The 26085-nt window shown below is 43.2% G+C and overlaps 1 protein-coding gene across 1 annotated transcript in view; it reads left to right on the top strand.

Moving 5' to 3' along the window:
* The window catches only part of iqsec3a (IQ motif and Sec7 domain ArfGEF 3a), a gene marked incomplete at its 3' end in the record, with an annotated part of 56661 nt that overhangs the window by 20471 nt on the left and 10105 nt on the right, over positions 1-26085 (top strand). The window contains exons 4-8 of the mRNA XM_080022155.1: positions 5397-5519; positions 11554-11720; positions 15246-15385; positions 21353-21478; positions 24727-24826. Of these exons, the coding sequence (XP_079878281.1) occupies positions 5397-5519; positions 11554-11720; positions 15246-15385; positions 21353-21478; positions 24727-24826 (656 nt within the window). The remainder of the gene's footprint in view (positions 1-5396; positions 5520-11553; positions 11721-15245; positions 15386-21352; positions 21479-24726; positions 24827-26085) is intronic.

The raw sequence follows: 26085 nt of genomic DNA on the forward strand, positions 1-26085 counted from the left end.
ATTTTCAAAGGGAGTGTTGATCAATGCCTCTATTCCCACTTTTTCTTTCCAACAGTATACCGAAATTACCAGAAGTATGAACTCGGTGGTTGAGAACAACAGGACAGATGAGACGACGTGTCTCTTTCAAGTGTTTTCTCGAAACGCGTGTTGTCAAATGTATTTGTTGATTCTATTACATATCAAACACTCTTGAGGTTTTGGTTCTGGGTCATTAGCGCACAATTCTCTTTATTGTCTTTGAAATGCAAAAAGGATTTTCCTATCCTTCCCATTTTTTTTTTCTTTTTTCCTTCGAAAGTGTAAATACATTGTAAATAAAACCAACCGCCGAGAGTCCAAAATTTCTGTTTTACCACTTTCTGCCAATGGCCAATTGGCTCAAATTCACCTTGAAATACAAAGGTATGTTGAATCAAAATTTTGTTTTCAAAAAGTAGATATACAATCCAATATGTTAAATATACTATAATTTAAAAATGATGAAAATAATAATAAATAAATATAAATAAATCAATCAATAAATCAATAAATCAACAAATGTATTATTATTATTATTAATAATAATAATAATAATAATAATAATAATTATTATTATTATTATTATTATAATAAATAAATAATTTATTAAACAATGATACTGATTATAATAACAATAACCTTTATCTGTATAGCACCTTTCATATACAACATGCAACTCAAAATGATTTACATTAATATAAGGCAATCAAATAGTAACAAGTAAAAAAGCAAACACACAAAATACACTTGATCAAAATACTGTATGGGAATATTATACAAAATTTTAGTTTTGGGTAATTTTTTTGACCTTGAAAGATCATTATCATTCCTCAGCATTCGGTCTCTTGAATCATTGGTCTTCAATTATGAATCTTCATTAAACCTACTCCAAATATTTAATTTGCAAATACCAAGAAAGCACGGTCCTTAAGCCCTCTCAAGGTCAAACAAAGCACTATGGAGCACTCTCACTCTCTCTCACTCTTTCTCACTCTCTCTCTCTCACTCTCTCTCTCTCTCTCTCTCTCTCTCTCTCTCTCTGTATTGACAGTCTCCGACCCCCTGAGTGCAGCCGACCGGACAGTTTTGACAAAAACAGCGATATGCTTTTAAGTCTGTGACTGTCTGACCTCGCTGTGTAGAATTATTCACACCGTGTGGAATCGGTGGGGTATATATTTTTTCCTATATTCCCCAAATGTTCATAGCAGCGGCAGTAGTTACAGTGGGAAGCACATCATAGGAAGTGTGTGCATAGTGTGTGCACTTAGCATGTGGTCACAGAGGACTGATGGGAAACAGCAGCCTTATTTGAAAATCACTCGTGGATACAACATAAATTTAGCAGAGTGTGTGTATGTGTGTGTGTGTGTGTGTGTGTGTGTGTGTGTGTGTGTGTGTGTGTGTGTGATGAGACCTCCCTCTCTCTTTTCTTCTCTTCCGTGCAATCTCTGAGAAAGCCCCATTCTCCAGCGACTCACAGAGCATAAATTACCAGGCGTTAAAACGTCCTGGGTCAATTAAGCCAAACTGTGGTTATGGATTTGGGTTCCTAGAAATGTGAATCACCGCAGACTAATTTAGTGGTGCGTACGTACGCCTGCTTAAGGAGAGTGATGTGCACTGCTTTCCGTCATCTGGTTGTTTAAAAGATATACTTTCATATTGTCAGAATTTGGCGTGTTCGCCTGTGTGTGCGTGCGTGTGTGTGTGCACGTGTGTGTGTGTGTGTGTGTGTGTGTGTGTGTGTGTGTGTGTGCGTGCGTGCGCGTGGCTCAGGTGCTTTCCCTGCTGACATGGTATCAATGAGGAGTGACAGGCGTAAAGCAGCAGAGTGCTGCAGGAGAGGAAGTGCACACGCCAGTAGATGGAATAAAATTTAATAAAGGTTTGGTCAAACTCGCTTTACCTTTATGATATTGATTGCGCTACGCCGGCTCTAAGCCTCGCAGATAACAGAAAAAAAAAAACAACTTTAAATCAATCCACACAGACCGACGCGCATATGTTAAAAAAAATAATCCTAAAAGCTTTTTGACGTCAAAAATGTCTGATTGGACGATAATAAATGTTGTGAATACGTCCCACCGGAGACACTCTGAAAGGTTGTTGCAGTTGCATGAAGGGCATGGGTATGGGGTTTTAATTTTTTTTTTTTTAAGTAGACATTTTAATACAAAGAAACTGGTTTTGGATATATTCTAAATTCTAAATATAGCTGCTGCCAATTTAAGAGCGGAAACTTTTAAATGCGTTCTGGATACTAAGCACGACAAGCAGAGCAGCTTGTTGCAGGATATTCACTGAGTCATACCGCCTAGGAAGATCAACCACCATTTTTAAATAGTCGGTTCCATGCTACGTGTAAACCTTTTGCATCCTTTTGCATAAACCGTGTATTAGAAATAAGTCAGAAATGAGGAAAAGTATTGTCTCTAAAATCTGTTCAGAAACTTACATTTTGTTTCCTAGATTACTTCTAAAGACTGATAACATAGAGCTTGTTACTCTGATAGACATATTGGCACACAGTAATACGAGTACACAGCGTTATTCCTTTTTCTATACCTTTCCTCTCTAACTTTAATGCCCTTAATATAGTTATCGAGCAGCAGTAATTCTTAGAGCTCGGTTAGTTCTGCCGTTAATGCAGTCGATCCGTCTAATCATTCCTCAACGATCTACTACAACCGAGCAGCGATGTTGGATGGGTGGAGACGCTGCCCTCATAAAGAAGCCATTGATCTGTTAGCACAAAGAATTCAACAAAAAAAACACCTGAAATCCTTCATCTGTAAAGTCATTTCCAACTTAATCACAAATGCCGTTTCAACTGAAACCGCAGACATCGACGCAATTAATGGTTTTCTTCGCGCCCCCACCCCCCTGCCGGTTTCATGGATACTTTCTTCTGTTCCTTCATTTTTCTTTTCTTGGTCAAACCGAAAACTTTCCGGATTTTTTTTGTTGTATATTAAGACAGAAAAAGCAAACAAACAAGAAGCGGCAGGATGACACTCTGAGACTCTCAGCCTCCTTTGATATTTTCCCTGGAAAGCGTTGTTCCTCTAATTGGCGTCGGTGCTGCGGTCCTTGCTTATTAAGCATCACATTTTTATTTATTTTTCTAACGCTGAGGTCTCTTGAGAGCAGTGAAAGCGCACCCGCCAGGCCAAGTTTGCGAGACTTCAATTCCTGCAGTTGTAAATCAGCATGGGCATGAGAATTAGCATTAGCATTAGCAATAGTGGTAGTAACAGTCAACAAAATATAAAGTCACAATGCCATTGGCAATAGCCTTAGTTGTAGCAATAGCTGTAGCGGTAGTAAGTGTAATAGTTACAGTAGTAGAAGTATTCATAGCAGTACTAACAGTAGTACTAGTAGAATAGTGTGGGAACATCCCCACATAGGGCTGAGGGAATATAGGGCTATGAGAATATAAGGCTGAGGGAACATAGGGCTGAGGGAATATAGAGCAGAGGGGAATAGGGCTGGGGGAATATAAGGCTGAGGGAACACAAGGCTGAGGGGATATAGGGCTGAGGAGACATAAGTCTGACGGAACACAAGGCCGAGGGAATACAAGGCTGAGGGGTCACAAGGCTGAGGGGATATAGGGCTGAGGGGAATATAGAGCTGAGGGAAAATAAGGCTGAGGGAATATAGGGCTGAGGAGACATAGGGCTGAGGGGACATAGGACTGAGTGAATACAGGGCTGACGGGACACAAGGCTGAGGGGATATAGGTCCAAGGGAACATAGAGCTGAGGGAATACAGGGATGAGGGAATAAAGGGCTGAGGAGACATAGGGCTGAGGGAATATACAGCTGAGGGAAAATAGGGCTGAGGGAATAAAGGGTTAAGGGAAAATAAGGCTGAAGGAACACAGGGCTGAGGGAATATAGGACTGAGTGGATACAGGGCTGAGGGGATATAGGGCTGAGGGGACACAAGGCTAAGGGGATAAGGGGCCGAGGGAACATAGAGCTGAGGGAATATAGGGCTGAGGGGATATAGGGCTGAGAGGATATAGGGCTAAAAGAAAATAGGGCTGAGGGGACATAGGGTTGAGGGAATATAGGGCTGAGGAAAAAGAGGGTTAAGGGAATATAGGATTAAAGAAACATAGGGTTGGGGAGCTTGGAGTCAAAGGGAAAACAAGGTTGGTTTCTTGGAGCATTTTCTGACATTCAATAGCAAATCATTCTGCCTAAAATGTAACTATAACTAGGTTGACTGGATTTATAGACTTACAAGAATAAAACTTTGAATTAATTGTAAATTAAGGTGTTACCTGAGGTCAGCACTCATTATCATTCTGTTTCGAGCACGTCGGTATACGAGGTCATTTCCAAAGTTACGTTAACTTAAAATCACCCCGACACCAAATTACCTATGTTATATTTATCGCTCCGAGTGACTGGCCAGGATATATTTCCTTTTTAATTGAAGCCATTTAGCTGGGGTAGTCAGGTAATTGGGGGATTTTCTGCTTGGAGAAACTATGTCTACGTGTGAGTGTTTAAATATGTATGTGTGTGTGTCTGTGTGTGTGTGTGTGTGTGTGTGTGTGTGTGTGTGTGTGTGTGTGTGTGTGTGTGTGTGTGTGTGTGTGTGTGTGGTTGCATTCGATTCAGGGTATCCAGACTGGTCTTATCCTAGGTGTCCGTGCTTGGCTAATACCTGGAGCAGGGATAGTGGCGATGTGACCCTAAAGCAGATGAGAAAAAGTCTGCTTCCATTTCAAATAATGACTCACCTACTGATGCACGACTCACGAACAAGTCATTCATAGCTCACAAATCTTTAAAATGACTCAGGAATCGTCACTTTGGCAAAGGAGTCGTTCGGTCATTCGTTCGCAGCTAAGTAAATGTGGAAAAACGGCCAATGCATTTGACATAATTGATAAAAATGTGACTGATTCACTCTTTGAATTTCCCTGCCAAAGTGAATAATTTTTAGAGTCGGGCTTTTGGGATCCACAGTCTGCATTCTTCCTGCATTCTTCTTCTTCAGTACAAGTAATATACTTACATGATTCTGAACTGGATCAAATGAACAGAGAGTGTGAAAATTGAACTGAGTGACTCCACCAGAACACAGTCGAAAAAATGATTTTCACCACTAATGCGCAGGTTTACCCGCCCGCTGATTTATGTCAAATTTAAATGAGCGGTGAACTGGCTATAGAAGGGCAGAGCCACATGAAAACAAGGAAACTCTTAACTTTCTTTGCTTCTATCCTTTCACACGTTCAGTAAGCTGACTTTTCCCATTCTCTCCCCACCGTCCGCTCCACATTTCTCATCCTCCACCCCTCCTCTCATGACCCCTATCCCCTCCCTCTGTCCGTCCCGCCGCCGACCAGCTGCGTAGTGGACGAGATGGACTTCTCCGGCATGGAGCTGGACGAGGCCCTGAGGAAATTCCAGGCTCACATCCGTGTCCAGGGTGAAGCCCAGAAGGTGGAGCGGCTAATTGAGGCGTTCAGGTAATTACTCCGCCAATTATGAAGCAAGGGGCCGTTTGGGCGCGCCCCGCTACAAGTGCTATTGTTTGATCCTCGTCGGTCGTTTTTCATTTCAAAGGTGCTCTTGTAGGCCACGCCGTGCCTAAGTCGAAGTAATCCTTTTTAATCGCGGCAAATCCAACGTTACACGCACGTGCTCGTCGGCAAATATAAATTAATTATCAAGAGAAATTGTGTCCCAGACTGAATGCTAAAGGGGGAATGAAAGAGAGGCAGATTTTCACGGACGATAGATCAACCTTAGCCAAGTTATCCTGTTCATTGATCCCCCGCCGTCACGGTTCCTCGCGTTGTGTTCATCTCCTTTTTTTAAGGGAAACCGACTAAAGCCGTCAAATTCGTGAATCTCTGTGCATTGTCACATTCAGAGCAGAGAGTTGTGGAATAACTCTTTCTGAGACGCATAGATAATAAAAAAAAAAGGTAAATTACCGTCACGTCATTAAATTCCTTGTGCTTCCTTTGAGGCCGTGCAGGTTTGGGATCCCAGCTGAGATCAGAGCGCGCCGTGCAAGTAGCGGTACCGGAAAAAAAATCCCAAATTGCAAAGGGAGAGAATGGCCGTCTAAAAATATATTTATATATACCGTATATGTGGCTGTTTTTTGAGTATAAAACATAGCCTGGACTTCTTTGTATGTTCTTAAAGCATAACCAACACACACACACACACACACAGGCACGCACGCGCACAACCACGCACGCACAAACACACACACACACACACTCACACACACACACACACACACACACCACAGTACATACACAACACATACACTGTATACCATCATCCTGTGATATTATTAAGCAGTGAGCTTAAAAGTACGTGAATGCTAGCGTCTGTTCCAGCAGCCAGTCACACCAACACCAGCAATAAATTCAACATTTGATGCACGTTCATAACGCCTCGGACACAATTTGACGTGCCTTGTTTCCGTCGGACGTCATTCAATTCAATCAAAGAGCTCCATCAACCAAACGCCTCCTTGTGGCCCCCTGGTGGCCCCCTGGTGGCCCCCTGGTGGCCCCCTGGCGGCCGTCCTGGTGGTGCGCTGGCGGCCCCCTGGTGGCCCCCCTGAACTATGTGTTGACGACGGACTGCCACAATGTAATTTCCAACAGGAAGTGGCTGTTGGCATGGCATTTTACTGTATGTACAAGAAATTTGTCATGGTGATTACCAGTGCGAATCTACTGACGATGAGCATTTAAAAAAGCATGACACTCTGAGAAAAAAATAGAAATAAAATAAGATAATATGAAATAAAACACAAAAGAAAGAAAAGTAGAACTTGTATTAAATAAAGTCAAGATACATAAATAGCCAAAGAATACAAAACAGAAATAGTCAAATATATGAAAATATACAGAAATATACAATTGTACAGCAGAGTATGTTGTTTAAATGATTTGATGAAATGAAAATTAATTTTCACACTAAATCTTAATGTTTTCCCTTCATTTTTGGTCACTATAAACAACCAAACAGCAAACACAACACGACCAGACGACCAGTCAATTTTGTTTTTCAATGCCTGCCAAAATTGAGCGTCGAAACCTTTCCAAAAGATTTTGGATACAATACGAATATTTGACACACACACACACACACACACACAAACACACACACACACACACACACACACACACACGCATGCACACACACTGAGACTCTTTTTCCTTTCTTTCTGCTTGGCTGCGTGGTCCATCCGTGGGTCGTGCCAGGCAGGAGTGTAATTTCCCGGTCACAAATCACAAATGGGGAGATGATTTGCATGGCGGCGTGGTAATGTTAACTCTGTCATGATAAAACCACCTGTCGGAGTTGTCAGGGTGCCCAAATGAGGAGCCAAAAAAAGGAATAAATGGCTTTCATTATCGTCCTCCGCCGGGCAGGAGGGGGTTGTTGTCGCCGCAGCCAGGGCTCGGACATCATGGTTGGCACTGCATGTTATCAGGGCAGAGATAGAGCGAGAGAGAGAGGAAGAGGAAAGGCAGGGATGAGCAGGCCCGCAGGGAAGAGAGGTGGAAAGGGGGGAGAGGGGCGAGAGGAAGGATGGAAGATAAGGGAAGGAGAGAGGGGGTGGAGGGGGTTATAAATAACCAACGTTGCATAACTGTCGCTGCCTCTCGCCGCCTGCCTCCCCCTGCTCGGGGCTTTGATATCCCTCCAAAACACTCGGAGGGGAAGAGGGTGGAAAAGAGAGGGAGAGAGAGAGAGAGAGAGAGAGAGAGAGAGAGGGGAAGCGGGATCTCAAGAGGAAGCAAAGGAAGGAAGATCTGGAGTAAAAAAAACGACTGCGAAAAAAAAAAGCACGAGGGGAGGAGGGACGCAAGCGTCAGCAGATGGGAGTCGATCAGTGTTCTGCTGCGTCAGTTTGCTAATGAATGCACGGAGTGTCGACGCATTCAGCACACGTTTCACTGGCAGCATCATGCAGCACGGGGAGAGCGGTCCAACGTTCCGAGTACAAATAATTATGATATATCACCAATGAATATTCCTGAATCTGTCAAACTTCAATGTGATTATCAGGGTTAAAAAAAATAGGATGATGTTTTCAATAAGTAGTTTTATTCATTATTATTATTATTATTATTATTATTATTATTATTATTATTTGTAAGGTATCTGCTATTGATATTGCTTGGGGAAAGGATTCTCAGGATTTTGAAATCTCAAACTATTTGAGACGGCAGAAGCTGTCTTGTTTTAACCTTGAATCTCGTGGTTGAAGTTTCATCCAAATCACTCCACATACAGAGCAGACATTAGTGAAAAACCAACCAAATTGGACCAATATCACAGACGCAGTCCAATGCATTTATTGCCAAAATATGTCCAACCTGGTTAAAATGGATGTGGAACACAACAACATTTGCTATGAACACGGCTAAGATGTCGCATAAACTGGTATATCACAAGGATCTCGTGGTTGAAGTTTCATCCAAATCGATCCACAAATGGGGCAGATATTAGTGAAAAGCTGAACAACTTTGACCCCAAATATTCAGCAGGTCCTGCTTGACTTACACGCCACAATTCGGAAAAAAATGAACGTGATGAGGTTTTCAGTGAGACACTCTATGATGTCATCATACTATTTACTATAAATGTGCATATTCTGGTTCAGAATGTCAATTAGCAGTGTGTCCAGTGTGCTGTGTAGACTCCGTCGCTCTGCAGTGGTTCGACATTACAAACTATGCGTTTACGAGTATATTTATGTACCTTGTTACCTGTTAGATGTCAGCAGATCTGTTTGATTTTTATTTGACCTCCTTGGTCCCCATTACTTTGCCAGGTTCATGAAAAATACGAAAAAAAAGTAATCCACAAAAACTCGTGACCACGTCGAGTCGAATCCACTCCAATGTATGACTGAGTGATGCGTTCAAGATCCAGCGAGGCATCGGAAAAATAAAAGCAGTGATATGGATGTTACTCACAAAATACGGCAACGTTTTTTGTATTTCATGGAAACATAACTTATTGAAAATGTGATCCAAATAAAAAAGTCACCTCTAAAATCACGTAAGTTTGACTACCTTCGTAAAACCTCCGTATATAGGTCACTTCAAAAATGTGAAGTGAACATGTGATGAACAGCCAATCGTACGGAGCAGAGAAACAACCATGTGACACAAACAGCCAATCGTAGAGCAGGAGCATCGGCCTTTCCTCCGCTCAGCAGCACACAGCGGGGATGAGGCCCCCCGCAGCTGACGCGGCAGTTCTTCCAAAAACGCCAATTAGAGCTGGAACTGCAACTCCTCCCAAGCCGAGCCCGACGCGGCCCTCATCCCCACAACAGGAAAGCAATTAAAGAGAGAATCCGTGGTAGGAGAGAGTCCCTCGGTCCACTCCCAACGTCCCCACATATAATCACAGGACGCAGATTTGTGAACCTCGTAACTTCCAAAACCTGTAATATGTACCTTACATGACTAAACTGGACCCCGTGTATTGCTGCCTGCAGCTTTATTTTATTATTAAAATTATTATTATTATTATTATTATTATTATTATTATTATTATTATTATATTTATTATTATTATTATTAGTATTATTATTATTATTATATTTCTTTTTTTATTCCATTCATTTATTTTATCTTATTGTATTGATTTATTTATTTATTTAATGGTGTTTATTGTTATTTGTTATTGTTTTTATTCATTTATTTTTTCGCTAATTATTTTATTTTCTCATTCTCCATTAATTCTTCCGGACTTCCAATGTGTTCTTATCTTTGCATGTCATTTTTGGCTGTGCAACTGATTTCTCCACCAAAGAGAAGTGACTTTTCACCGAAAAATAACTGAATAAGAATTTGTGACGTTTACACACGATTTGGGGCTCTCAAAGGTCAAATATAGTTCCAATTAGTCTGAAGACAAACTTATTTTGTGTTTCTTGCGGTGTGTGTGTGTGTGTGTGTGTGTGTGTGTGTGTGTGTGTGTGTGTGTGTGTGTGTGTGTGTGTGTTTCTCCATCGCTACACCCACAAAGATGTCGATTTAATCATTTGGCTCAGTGGGCCCCGTGGCTCAGGGGACCGCGACCCCCACCTGGATTTGGTAACTGTTTAATGAAATAAATTGAGTTTATATTCCAGATGAGCAGCCACAGGGAACACACACATACATAGACACACACACACACACACACACACACACACACACACACACACACACACACACACACACCGCACGTATCTATAGATAACTCAGAACGTATGTTAACACAGTATGTCAACAATGCACTTGTAATGTGATGTAATAATATAGTAATAGGATGTAATAGTATAGTAATAGGGATGTAATAATATGGTAATAGGGATGTTATAGTATAGTAGTAGGGATATAGTAATATGGTAATAGGATGTAATAGTATATTAATAGGGATGTAATAATCTGGTTATAGGGATCCAATAGTATAGTAAGCAATAGTATAGTCAAAGGAATGCAATAGCGTAGTATTAGGGATGTGGTAGTATAGTAATAGGGTATCGTGAAAGGGTTATATATTACAATGTTGGCGCGTTTATTGTACATAGCAGCATTCTCACTTTTCTTTGGATGCTCTCAACTGGCAGCATCAGCTACGAAGATGCAACGATAACATACACCTTCTTTATGTGTACGTCCCTTCTCCACCTCTCATATAAGACTCTGTCCCCTCTGCTTACTCATAAAGATAGCAATACAATGATTAAGCTATCAATGATTAAGTTATTTATTTAAAGGCCCAGAAATACAGTGGAATTAATGCCAACAAGAAATAATAGGTTTTCATAACACCATTCCATATGACACATTTAATCCATACACCTTAATGTCAGTAACTCGGAGGGATTGAGAGATACAATAATGATATTGTGATATGAGACAAGATAGGGTGAGGGATTTTGGTTATTGTAATATCACAATATAGTTAAATGTCTGCGTTACAGTAAAGTGACGCAACTTTTCATACATTTCTCTTGTATATACATATCTTATCAAGAGCCTTCCCTAATATTTCGTTAAATTATCGATGTCGATGTATTTGGACAGAAATATTGTGATAATTAATTTTTTGGCAATGTCGTCATATAGCAATAATTATATATTAGCTTTTGGATTTAAATGACAGCGGTGTGTGCCCAGGACAGTGGAAGGCAAAGACGATGCTGTGAAAAACAAGATGCGTCTTTCGTTTTGAAGGATGCCCTCGGAGCACAGGGGCAAGAAAACTTTAACCTCTCCTTTTGTCCTCCCTTCCGCTCTTATTTACTTTCTTCTACTCCTCCTCTCTCACCCATTTATCTATATCTGTTCTGCATTGCCACCTTCCTCCTCCCTCTTCCCCCCCTGTTTCCCTTAAATGTCACCCCTGGCTCCGCTCGCCGATTCTTTTCAATTTGTCCATTCAAACAATCTGTTGTGTCCCCTTTAACCCACTCCTTCTCACCTCCGCTCCCTCCCTCCATCGCTCCCTACCTTTCCACAGCCAGCGCTACTGCATGTGCAACCCGGACGTGGTGCAGCAGTTCCACAACCCGGACACCATCTTCATCCTGGCCTTCGCCATCATCCTCCTCAACACGGACATGTACAGTCCCAACATCAAGCCCGACCGCAAGATGATGCTGGAGGACTTCATCCGCAACCTCCGGGGTGAGTGGCAGAAATATGAATCTGTTATTATTATTATTATTATTATTATTATTATTAATAATAATAATAATAATAATAATAATAATAATAATAATAATAATAATTGTTATTGTTATTGTTATTATTATTATTATTATTATTATTATTATTATTATTAATAATAATAATAATAATAATAACAATAATAACACTGTGAGAAATAACGAGGCACTTTGAATTAAAATAGTGATTTTTCTACCACATCATTGTTAACTTTTAGCAAACTTGCTATATCACATTTCAAAAACCTCTGCAAGTTCATAATTTTAAGTAGAATGTTGAAGTTTTTTCCACTTTTGGCCATTCAGTCTCAAGAGTTTTCTTAATTTTTATATTTAATTGTATTTATGTTGTTATTTTTTTCTTAACCAATGAGTGGTGCCTGCATTTGGCTGCAGACAGGTTATTTTATTTCACAAGGTTTTTTAAGGTGCTGCGAAAATGTTATTTTATAGAACTATTTTATTTCCAAAATTCAAGCCACCAACCAAATTGGTTTTGCCATAAATGTACTAGTTTGAGATGAACAATTGTACTAAAAGCAATGGCATTGGACACTATATGTACGGATATGTGTGTTGTATACACACATATGATGATGATATATATGATTTAACTCAATTATTTCAGTTGGTGGCTTGAATTTTGGAAATAAAATAGTTTTATAAAATAACATTTTCGGAGCACGAACCTTATGAAATAAAATAACCTGCCTGCAGCCCGTCTGCAGCCACATGCAGGCACCATTCATTGGTTAAGAAAAAAATAACAGCATAAATGAAATTTAATATAAAAATTAAGAAAACTCTTGAGACTGAATGGCCAGAAGTGGAAAAAACTTCAACATTCTACTTAAAATTATGAACTTGCAGAAGTTTTTGAAATGTGATATAGCAAGTTTGCTAAAAGTTAACAATGATGTGTTAGAAAAATCACTTCTTTAATTCAAAGTGCCTCGTTATTTCTCACAGTAATATTATACAACAGGGAACAGGTCCTAAATACCCAGGAATACTGCCAGTACTTCAGATTATCATTAGTGCTGCAGGGAGGTTAATGTCCATTATACCTGTCTCTGTGATTTATTTGGCTTACATGGCTTTGTGGGTCATGCAAGTTAAAAATAGATAAATAAAAGCGACCGATCTGTCTGGGGAAAAGAGGGATTAAGAAACCCTTGATCCTCTCCTCTGCTGGTGTAGAAGGAGCTTTGGCCGAGGCGCGTGGTCCCCAAATAATTCAGTGGCGCCCCACCCGCTTTACCCCAGTGAATGAAACGCTGTCGCAGGGGGTTCAATCTATATTCCGCCAACCCTCCTCTGATAAACAAATAACCCTCCTCGCATTAAAAAAATAAACAAAAAACAACGACGTACCTAAGCAGAATAATTTCAGCCGGCCCACACGACGACGCAGCAGCTCCACCGTCGCAGAGCGCCACGTTCGTGCTTTCTTCTCCTGCTTTGGAGCGAAAGTGGAAAGGCGCCGCAGTGCTACTCTTTCCCTTTCAAGAATCAATCGAGCGAATTCTCCGGGGTCGGTGCAAAACAACTCAGGTAGATTCATCTCTACCGCACCCCTTCCCCCCACCGACCCACGCGCCCCGCAATTAAATCAAGTTGCGAAAAAAATCAATTCAGGCATCTAACGCAAATAAGGCCGTGCCGTTCTCTCCCTCGGCCAAAAGATTTGGGTTGAACTTTCTCTCTCTTTCTCTCCCTCCGCCCCCCGTCCGTCTTTTTCTCGACCATCCTGTCTCCTGTTTCGACCGGATGCCCTTGCAAAGAAGCCACGCGCCCGCACGCCGCCACATGTGAACGCGCGGGACATACTGTACATGTTTTTGGACCAAATACCGCGTGATAAAAACAACTTGTGAAACCCGTGTTAGTCCCACGCAGTGTCAAAAGACAAAACTAACCCTTGCCTCGTGTGCATCACGTGCGTTCAGGGTTCGGCTGAGGTCAACTGCCACAACAATGTCCTCGTCGCCTCGGAAAAAGCGTAAACCAGCACGCGATGATAAAAAGAAAAACGAAGGTTCAACCTTTGACTTTCACCTGAGAGCACTGAGAGGGATGGCGTGACCAAGCGGGGTGGATGAGAGGACAGGTGTCAGAGTGTCAAATATATGAAGGCATTAGCCTGACACGTTGCGGACATTTCCCTCTGGTCATCCTTTCCTCCGCTCTCTCTCTCTCTCGCTCTCTCTCTCTCTTTCTCTCTCTCACACGCTCTCCCTCTCTCTCTCTCTCCCTCCCCCTCCGTTACTGCCTCTTGCTCCGCCGCGCTGACACCGTAATGCGGAGTGAAGCCTCGACGTGTCCCGGGGCGCCGCGCCGCCCGCGGACGTCAGTCGCGGCGGCTTCGTTTGCTCCGAAAGCGCGCCCGGGTCCATCGAAGATTTCGATGTGGCGCCCGGGTGTAGCGGTGCGTCACCACGGCAACCTTTCAGCCAAATGGCAAGCGGACCGGCGTCGCGCAAAAGGCCACGGACTCGGATTGTCCCATTTTCGCAAACGAGCGGGCCGACCCCAACCTTTCCCTCTCAATTTAACCCCCTCTCACATTGCCCCGCCTCACTGTTTACGCACCGGGATGGATGGAGGCTGACAGAAGGGAGGGATGGCAGAGAGAAAGAGTGGCGTGGAGAAAATAATCGCGATTCAGGTTATACTGTCGCAGTGAGAAGACATTTCCTGATTACCCGTCGTCCTCCAGCCACCGATACGCGAGAGTTTTCCCACGCGGATCTGTGGGAGACTCAATTCTGATTGATCAGCAGCGGTAATCAGCGTGGTCAGTTTTTTTCTGAATAACGACCACTGATCCGTCATAATGACTGTTGCCACCGGTTTCACGTCCCTCGCTTCACCAAGACGTGACGTCATTATATAAACTACGATGAAAGTCCTGAACAAATAAATAGATATCCATGTCAAAATCCTCGACGTCCCATTCATTCCCACTCATTTCACAATGAACTTAAATGTCAGATTTTACATTGATAGCAGTAAATTGGTTAATCACACGTATGGCAAAAATATATATATTTTTAGGGCGAAGCTCTTAAACAAGGCATTTCTGAGATTTCAAATTAATATTCTATATATGTATTCATTTATTTGGTCAACAGCCAAGTAATAACATTCGAAAGTGATAATGTGCAGCCAGCTGGTCATCTTCCCAAAATAACCCCCAACAGGGTGATCAGGTCTAGTATCACGCTGATGGGGGTTATTTTTGTGATAATAACCAGCTGGCCGTATATTATGCCGTACATAATTATACGGCATATAGTAGTGGTGCCTACTACTTAGAGCTTTCCAATGACCTCATGCAGACACACACACACACACACACACACACACACACACACACACACACACACACACACACACACACACACACACACACACACACACACACACACATACACACACACACACACAGTACAGTCCTTGACGCTGTTCCCTGCTGCTCTAGGTGTGGACGACGGGGCCGACATCCCCAGGGACATGGTGGTGGGCATCTACGAGCGGATCCAGCAGAGGGAGCTGCGCTCCAACGAGGACCACGTCACCTATGTCTCCAAGGTGGAACAGTCCATCGTCGGCATGAAGACGGTGAGATGGGGCGACGACTGGCGCGCGCACACACACACACACATGTACACACAGGTACACACAGGTACACACATACACACACACACACACACACACACACACACACACACACGAGAGCCCGACACTATTTTAGGAATGCAAAATGGTTAGAGTTGCAGTTACAGATCCTACATGATTATAACCCATATTTCAATATTATTAGAAGAAAGGGGAAAGATGGATTCATGGAAATGTATTTTTTGGTTATATTTAACATATATAACAGTTTGTCTTGTTGTTAGGTAAACGACCATCATATCGTGACTGAAGTGTAACTTTTTTTTTATTTATTAGTACAGTTTCAGCTATGTTGAACTATGTTGAAAAGCACAACATGGTCGACAATGGCCCAAATCTGGTTGCCCGGGGCAACTGTCAACCACTTATTCTGAGCCCTGCATGCAGAAATACAGTACACAAGGACAGAATGATTTTATTTCAGGCCAAGGACATTGCATTTTTGTTTGTGACATTATTGCGATCATGAACACTTGCACATGCATTTGCACACACGCCTGGAGAGGAGAGGAAAGAAGCTTCCGGGGTCGGAAGTGGCGGAGAAGTGTGCAAACCAGCACACACCTAACTCCGAGAGTTAGTTAGTCATTAATCAAGACTCGTCGTTCCTCACCTACACTGGGTACAATCAGCAAAGCTCATTTATTAAACATTAGCTGTCTCATTATCAGCAGCGCAATCATTACCGCAGGTCATTACTTTAGCTCGATACTTCATTGGCCACCGCTGGATACCTTTTTTTCCTCTGCTCCATTCCTACACTGTTGTAAAAAATGTGTGTGTACTGTACGATAGGTTCATGGAAAAATGGTTTGGAAGTTCTTGGCTCAGTTCATCAACTGAGTCACACCAGCGAAGCAGCTTGTTAGTTCTGATTAAAGCTAAGGCATAAAGGAATAATGAGGTTTACTCTTTTAAAGAGCATCTCATTTCTCCCAAACACTTCTAAATAATAAACCTCTTTTTGATATCCATTCTGAACTCTAGGTGTCTGATGGCTAGGCCTTTGTGTTAAAAAGAAGGGTTGCATATTTAATGAAATGGCTTGTTTTAATTTTTAGGTCCAAAAAAGTCTGCAAATTCCCAAGTAGTTTAAATGGTTATTAGTTCAATGAATCTAAGTTATACTTGAACTATCGTGAAATTATCATGCATCCTGTATTGCCTCTTCTGGATGCAGTGAATCTACTGCGTCAAATCGATCCAGTTTGAGAACAAAGAGCAGAGAGTTGTGTGTGTGTGTGTTGTTTTTTTTTTAATCCATTACATATTTTAAATGGATGTGTCATTGGGAATTGGTTCGTAACAATCACACAGACCACTTGATCTTAAATGCTTGGGGCAAATCTCCCTCACCACACAGTCGATGGTAATCCTGTGACGAGAGCCGGTGGGGGTGAGGGCACGGGGCGCGGGGCGGCGTCTTGTGGAGCATCTCAGCTTAATGGCGTCTCTGCATGTTTCCTACACGAGTGCAATAAGAAACTGGGCTCACTGCGGAAGTCTGCATCGCCCGTGGCGATGAAAAAGGAGAGGAAGGGATGGAGCAGCAGAGACCAACAGAGAGATGGAGTGGGGGTGATACAAAGAGGCTTATTTATACTGTATATATTTGTATATATATACACACACTATCTATCTATCTATCTATCTATCTATATATATATATATATATATACATAGCTGGAAACAAATTACTGGCTGAAGCCAAATTTACTGAATACTATTTACTGAATAATATTAGTGGTTATAGTTTATATTAGCTAAGCATTTGCAATCTTAGCCACACAAATTATTGTATATGTTTTCTTGCGAAAAAAAAATTAAAACAACTGATTTTAACTGCGTTGACATGAACAACTCAGATTAAGTAAGGTGCAAAAGAGCAACAATTTTATGGCAGAAAGGTCATCCATGAGTCAAACTGCCTCAATATATCTGACAGTGAAGTTGAGGAAAAAGCCGTTTCACATTTCAGAACCATTCTCTGTTGTCGTGTGCATCTCCTGTGCAGAAAATGTGTCTGTCGCCTTTTTTTGTAGCCCGCGACATATGACGTTCAAATTTGCTGCGAGGACTACTCCATTCTTGCCATGGTGTCAAAGAAATTACGGTGAACTGTGGTTACCTTCCCAACCAAGACCTTCCCTATAGCAGAGACTGCAATCTATTACTCATTGGACCGTATACCATCACGCGATAATATGGTGAGCACCCGAGGGAGGTTTACATAATTCACGTACCCTCCACTGGTGTGTTTCTCCCAGACATGTGAGTGGACGCGTGAGGAAAAATGCTTGTGGGATACTTTCTGTAACACCTGCATCCTCAGGTCTGTGCGCCAAACACGACATGTAGCAGCACCGACCTTGTAACGTCCAACATGTAAAAGCTCACAAATGTGTGTGTGGAGCTCCAAGCCGCTGTCCGACTTATATTCCCCAATGACGACGCCCCCTCAGACGCCTCCTCTCTCCATTCTTTTAAGAGGTTCAGGTGATAAATCGATGTTGCCCCCTGTCTGTCAGACCGTTCGACCTCATAATCAACCTCTCTAACCCACCGTATGAACACTTCCTGAGCAATTTAGAGCTGGACGTAGGGAGCAACACTAAACACCTTGTCTCCCGGTGCAAATTGTCTGAGCCGAGCACATCTGTCATATAAGAGGCTCTGATGTTCCTGAGCTGGAGCAAATTCTCCCGTGATAACGGCTCACTCAATATAACCTGTCCCTTATCACCGAAAAATACAGGTGAGTGAGCACGGCATCTGGGCGCATCAATATGTCATAGATTTTAACTAACCCCTCAAAGGCCCTGCATAGGGTGTCGTCTCGCGACTGCTCGCAGGACGACTCCCCAATTGACAAGCAGTCGATAGGGAAGCTCCGCGTCCCCGTGCACCACGCAACACTCACATCTCCCCACCAACTGTGAGCATGCTACCCCAGCCTCTCTCATTAACACGTCAAAGCCTGGCCAATCCGTGACAAAAATCAGGGAGTGCTACAGGCGGGAATTTACCGCAGCCTGTACCCTATGCTTTTTCTTCTTGTAATGAATTTTGAGCTAATCACCACCTATGATGCCTCCAGAAAAGCTCCGGGTCGAACCAGGTGTTGAAGGATCATCGTCTGCGAACAGCCCGGGTCCAGCAAAGCCTGATGTCTATCCCCTTGTAGCCTCACTGGTACTTGGTAGGCCCTTCCTGACCGGGCGATGGGTCCAGAAGGCCGGCGACCCGGACCACCTGGCTGAGTTCTATCCGGGGGCAGTCCCGGCGGTCATGGCCGGGCCGCCCGCAGTGCTGCACAGCTCCCAGATTTCCAGCGGCAGCACCCCCGAGAGGGGACAGCACGGGAACGGGAGACAGCGTTCCGGCAGCACCACAGGACCCGGCTTGTAGACATCCGCCCTCACCCGGGCTGGCAGGAGGGGAATTGTGGAGAGGAAGTTTCACTTCTCCTGCAGGTCAGCTAGGCACTTCTGCAGCCAGCGGATTGGTTTCGGGGTCCCTGTTCAGGTGCCACTTGTGGGAGTCCCTGCCCACAGGTAGGAGTTCAGGGAGGGAGACGAAGTCTTTCTTGCCGTGGGTTGCAAACATGGCAGGAGTTTTTATTTAACAATCTGAATAAAAAGGCTCGCTGGCCAAAAGGATAAACAATGAAGAATAATTATTTTAGGAGGAATGGCAGGAGGAATGGCGTTCCACTCCTTCTCCTAGTCGGCTGATGAGCTCATGTGCCGATCTCCTCTGCAAGACAGACAAACATGAAGAAAGCTCCCTGCACTGGATCGGACCAATCGGTGCCGGGCAAAGCCTCTACCAGCAGTTTGACCTGGTAGCGCTGCAGTAGGGCCTGCGTATTGATGGCACAAGCCGCCCGGACAAGTTGGAGCTCGGCCGGAGGCTGGAGAGCCTTTCTGACTTGTCTGAGTCTGACGACTCCATCAGGAGACTGGTGGGGCGTCCATTGGCGTCCTCCTCGTGCCAGCGTGCCGCCTGTCTCCTGACGACAGTCAGGGAGAGCTAGGCACAGGCCAGGCACTCCACCGCCTCCTTCAGGAGCGCCGGCTCGGTGTGCTGCCTACCCAGGCATGCGGTGCATTACCGATGGCGATCACCTTTCTCCCTGCAGTGTCTGCAGTCAGGATACGATCCCCTCGACACCATGACTCTATTTTTGTTCGTGGAGGAAAAATATAGTTACAGAGATATAACAATGAATGTTAGAATATACTGCATCACCGAACGGTACTCCAGACTCATGTCCCATGAGTAATAGATCGCAGTCACTGCGATAGGGAAAAATGTATGTACAAATTAGTTGAGATAGCCTAAAATTAAAACAGAAAAATGTAACATTGCTATTATTGCTCTTAGCCTCTCCCTCTGTCTATGGGTCTCCCTACCTCTCTTGCTGTCTCTATGTCTCTCTCTCTCTCTATCCCTCTTTGGCTAGAGTGTGTTCATTCAGGAACACCAGATCCACTCATGATAAAATGGATTTCCACAGCACGAGGAGGTGGGACCGTTAAAGCGAGGGAGAGAGGGAGAACCAGAGCTGAAAGGGCGACGAAGGCCCGAGGACGTTTTTAGATCACTCTGTGAAAGCATGAGGAACATTTCAGTGTAATCTGCTTAAATGGCGGAGAAAGCACTTAGATCCCAGAGAGGAGCTTGGCCTGTGCACCATTGACACCCATCGGCCTCCTGCTCCCACATTGCTTCACTTTTGCTCTCTCTCCTCAAATCTTTCAATCTCCCCTCTCTTTCTTTAGCATAGATCAGATAGGCTTTCATCTGCAAGGTCAATAAATATGCGTGCAAATTTTCTTTTTCCGATAATACCGAGCACAAAAACACCTTTCAGGCTTTCATGCGGAGTACACAACATACCAGTACACATTACATATCTTTAACCTGAATACAGTGCATACAAAATCAACTGTAATGTGTATCTACTGCATTAGTTTTCCAGTCCAAGCTGCTTGCACCAAGGAAGAGTACAGTTAGACCTAGAATGCAGCGTCCTTTATTTCGTGACGCATAGATTTGTTCTTCATTTAAACATTCCCGGGGATCATGTGAAGCAGCATCATGGCTTCAGAACATTGTATTTGACCCCAAGGCTGTGACGAGTATAATCCTGTGCACTGAGGGGGGCGGGGGGAATTAGAATTACACTCATGTAACCCCCTGCATTAATTCCCATGTTCCCCTGAGGGGAGACACACAGCTATTATTTGTCAAGAATAACCTGTAAGCCTTCAGCTTTATCTGACACAGCAGTCCGTCTTATCTGTTGCCCTAATTAGGGAAGACTTTTAGCAATACCCCCCCAGGTTAGTGTTCGCTTCCCTAATTTGTCTCATTGTGCCGTGTTTTCTGTTCGCCACAGTCCATGTGCAGCTCAAGAAAAGTCTCAGTCGGCCGTGACTAAGGCTTTGGCTGAAGTGTGGTTGCTGCACCCTTGCCATCATGGAATGGGAATCCACATCTGATAATTGAGTTCAAGCTGTGCAATCCCTCAACTTTTAACACTGGTGAACTCTGGATAGCACCCGGGAGTTAACCATTATGGCCTAAGATTGAAGTGCCATTGCCAATACAGAGATCTCCAATCAAATGGAAGTCAATGAAAAACAACCAACTTCTCGACAGCAAAATAAAGTCAATAGCTAAGTTTGCATCTTCGAATGGTTGCCTTGGTTGTGATTTGGATAGCAGTGGTTGCCGAAAGAGGATATTAGTGCTTAAATGGTATATTGGGGGTGCAGTTGCCTTCATAGGCGCTGAATCTGTGCACCCTTTGACAAACAAATAAATTTTTTCAAATGTTTTAATTTAGTCCCCAGATTCCGAAGAAAGCCTCACAACCCCCTCTGACCTCCACTCCCTCTCCAGGTTCTCTCAGTTCCTCACAGAAGACTTGTGTGCTGTAGTCGTCTCTTCGAAGTGACGGACGTGAACAAGGCCCAGAAGCAGGCAGCGCACCAGAGAGAGGTTTTCCTCTTCAACGACCTCATCGTGGTAAGCACAATAAGTGGAGTTTCTGTCAGTGTTTTATTGTGTTCTGAATTTTTTGCCTTTTTTTGCCAACTTCAGAACCTTAATTGGAAAATCTGACAGAAGTTTTGTTGTTGTATTTCTTCTCTTCAGAACAGCATCAGACACACTCAGACTTTCCGAACAATTTCACAAACTTCTTTTTTGTCTTTAAGTGCGCGTCAACCTCAAAAGCTGCTTGTTTTGTTGTGACAGCTGTGATGCACCGTCATCTACTTTGGCAGTGGACAACCTCTCCCTGGCCCCCATCCATTCTCTTTATGCTGTTCCAAAACTCAAAACTCTTTGGCCATTGCTTTTAATAATAGATGATAGTAATGTGGTGTAGTGATGGATTTGTAAGATAAAATCCGAGCTCTAAAGGACAAAACAAACAAAGTGTTCAGTGCCAGTGATGATGTTTTCCTGCACTTGGGCCCATGAATGGTCTTAGTGATTTGGAGGACCCAGGCAGGGCCAATATGAGGCCCTTCTCCACCTCACTTTATGACTAGTAAACATAATCAATTTAGAGGGAGCTCTTTTCAGTGAGCAAAGCCAAATGAGAATTGTAACTGAACCATTCAAATGCTGTTCAGTCCGTTAGAAGAAGACAATGGGACAAGATTATGAATATATAAAATACTATTTTACATTTACATTTACATTACATTTTACCATTTACCAGACGCTTTTGTCCAAAGCGACTTACATAAGAGGCTAGGAACAATTAAAGCATACATCAACCATTGGAGCAGCATCAAACTTAAGAGCCTGATCTCCTGTTTCTAAATTCAACCGGATACAAGTGCAAGATGCTGTAAAGGAATCAGAATAAAAACGGTCGTGAGTTTTTTGTGTTTGTTCACTTTTTTTCATGTTAGTGCATTATGTCAACACAACAACTTAAAGCTAGCCAACCTCAACAAGAATGGTAAGTGACAGCTAAGACAAGATCGGTTATGCAGGTGCTCCTGAAAGAGCAGGGTTTTCGGGTGTTTCTTGAAGGTTGTGAGTGTCTCTGCAGAGCATAAATAGCTGGGTAGCTCGCTCCACCACTAGGGCACCACGCATGAGAAGAGTCTGGATTGGGAATTCATCCCATGCAGTGGAGGCACCACCAGCCGCCGCTCATTTACAGACCTCAGAGATTGGGTTGGGGCGTATGGCCTGATACGTGATGCAATGTATGTGGGTGCAGATCCAGGGACTGCCCTGTAGGCCAGCATCAAGGATTTGAACTTGATGCGGGCAGCTACGGGGAGCCAGTGGAAAGAGATGAAGAGAGGCGTGACATGTGCGCACTTTGGCTGGTTGAAAACCATGCCTGCTGCTGCATTCTGAATCATCTGCAGTGGTTTAACAGTGCGCGCTGGTAGACCAGCCGCTAGAGCGTTGCAGTAGTCTAGTCGTGAGATGACAAGCGCCTGGACAAGGAGCTGTGCTGAATGCTCCGACAGATACATCTAATCTCCCTAATGTTGTAAAGAGTGAATCTGCAGAATCGGGAGACAGAAGGTAATGGATCAGGGAAGGTTAAGCTGGTCTTCAATCACTTCCCTAAGATTTCTAGCAGACTTGGATGGTATTAACGATGACAAGCCGAGCTTAACGTTTATGTAGTGTTGAATGGTTGGACTTACTGGGATGATGAGGAGTTCTGTCTTGGAGTGATTCAATTGGAGGTGGAGTTCCTTCATCCAGACAGAGATGTCTGCGAGGCATGCCGAGAGATTCTCGCCCAGACAGTCTTATCTCCTGGAGGAAAGGAGAGGTACAGCTGGGTGTCATCGGGGTAGCAGTGGTAGGAGTAATCATGTCGCTGGATGACCGATCCCAATGAGAAGGTGTAAAGTGAGAAGGGAAGAGGACCGCGCACAGATCCCTGTGCGGCACCTGGTGAAACTTGGACATCTGTCCCTTCCACGACACCCTGTAGGATCTACGTGAGAGATAAGACTTGAGTGTTCGATGCCAGGTGTTCTCTTGAAAGGCAGCAACACGTGCGCATTTAAAAGTGCCCGGAGAACATGGGTGAAGGTGACCTGATTGCATGTTGGTTCAGATGCTACCCTCACAGGTTCCAATCCTGATTTTTCCATCCAAGTCCTGTTCCTTGAATCAAATTATTGGAGGACACGACCATGCTAGGCTTTTTTTGACTTTTAGACTGCCCGTTTTGAATGCCGGCAACACAAATGCATGTTTACAAGCGCCCGGAGACCAGGGCTGAGCGTCTGTGTGTGTGATAGTGTAACTGCGCTCCCAGAACACGTCTGCAGACGTTGCGCTTGTAGCCGGTTCGACTCCCTCTCCACCCCAATAGCGGGCTCGCAACAACAAATCCCGCCACGGTGGGTCTGGGGGTTGAGTACCTGGCTCCCCCCCAGCTTCCAGAAACAATAACACTAGGGTTTTTTTTCTGACACAAAGCCGTTTGTAGTTGATGGTTTGAAAAACAAAATCAACACATGAACCTCTAAAACAGAGTTTTTATTTTTGTTTAAATCCACACAAATTCACGATGCCCGAGGTAATTGCCTAACTATGCCATATGGAAAGACCGCCTGTGCTTGGGCCACGGCACTGATTAGTTGCTCATGCGGAAAGGGAAATTATTTAATGTTTGGAATAATTAATGCCCTCATTAGGGAGCCTCTTAGGGGTTATCTGTTGAAATAATTAAACTACCAGCATAATGATGTCACATTTTGATCACTCACCAGCACAATGCAAGCAACAGAGGAGAAAAATGAAACTTTAAAAATCTGAATTCTTACCTAAAAGTTGACAATTAGGTGTTTTTCAGCATATTTCTTCCTCATCTGTTCCAAAAACAGTATCAGAAACTTTATTATGTGTTTCTACAGCGAGGAATGAAAGATGTGGACACTCCCTGGAGATTAGTCGCTTTCTAGCCACTCGGCTGTGTTGACAGTGTTTAAAGTGTCAATGTGATGTATTGGTTTAATATGCCCACTTACGATAAAGGGCCTTGCAGTAGCGATGCAAAGCAGGTTTCCTCATCCTTCTCTACCTGTGAGGTAGTTCTTGGGAAAATCCTTTGTAACATAACAGATGCATTATCTTTCCTCGCTGCGGCTTTTCAAGAAACTGTAGCACGATATACAGTGTTATGTACGAAATATATGTTTTTTCTAAGTAAAAAAATAAATAAATACGAAAACCGAACGTCCTGATTTTCCCTGAGAAGACATTTTCCTGGTCCTCAGATTCTGAAGCTGTGTCCCAAAAAGAAGAGCTCCGCGGCGTACACCTTCTGTAAAGCCATGGGCCTCCTGGGCATGCAGTTCCACCTGTTCGAAAACGAGTGTAAGTCATCGCACACCAACAAAACCTCAAACCTTCAAAAGACTTGTCACATTTTAACATGGCGGTTTCTTTAGTAATGCCCAGTGTTTGAAAGGTCGACTTATGTACCTTCTTGCTTCCAGTCGATAAGACTTACACAATGAAGTCACACAAGTCAGATCTAAGAATGTATGCATTTCTATTTTTATGACAAGGGAAAAACCGAGACGTATGTATTTCTATTTGACAATACAACATCCTTGTATAGCTGGTTTGTATAGGATTCTTAAAGTATGGTCACAATTGATAGTTTGCTGCAGAGACTAAAATAATGCAAACCACATACAATCATGGTACACCAAGTTGTAAATATTGAAAATATGCCCCTGTGTGTCCCTGTGGGAACTGAATGATTGAGTCGCTGTCTCGACAGCTTCAGTCAGATGAGCCGACGATAAACCCTGAATGTTTTGCTATTTGACTGGAGTTGGGTATAGGACGGAGGCAAAATGGAAATAGTTTGTAGATGCCACCGCAATCTCCTCAGCACTTTAACTGGATCCTATCCTAGCTCACAGGATTGATATGAGAATATGAATTTTGTTATCTGCCGCTCCACTCCTCTGGGATGGAAAAAAAAAGTGGCTTTTAAAAAGCGGAAGCACAGACTCATTGGAACAAGGCGGAGAAGATGAATGAATACGAAAAATAATTCCGACTCGTCTGAGTTAGCCACAGGATTGATATACTATTTTTTTTGTCATCGGAGACATATCTTGTGTTTCCCTCTAAAACCGTAGAAATGAGAAACTGTGATTCTATGGAATTGATTACTTTTAAGCGCTGTATTTCAGAAATTATTGCGGTTTATTGTATGAACTATCTGCTTCGCGGAAGCAAATTCTGTACTTCATAAGCAATTTTCCAGTGGATTTGTGACTCTTACCCAGATATGCCAGCTTTTAATAGAAGAACAATAGTTTGCACTGCAATATTAGAACTGCATTGATTTTTCTATGGCCTTTTTTTGCCATTGCTGGGATAGAAACGCTTCTAATCTCATTGTTACTTTTCCAACGTCATCCCTATTTCCAATGCTCTAACGCATTGTTTCTCAAATGGTGGTACTCATACCTTGAGGGCTGCTTTGGGGTGCTGCAGGGGGTACTCCGAAAATTAATACAAAAATTGGTTATATATAATGTTTAAAATAAAACACATACGACATACATACAGTACAGTACATAATTCGTGTTCATTTTACATTTTTTCTCCCAATG

This window comes from Zeus faber (genome assembly GCF_960531495.2).
Source record: "Zeus faber genome assembly, chromosome: 21".
Classification (NCBI taxonomy): domain Eukaryota; kingdom Metazoa; phylum Chordata; class Actinopteri; order Zeiformes; family Zeidae; genus Zeus; species Zeus faber.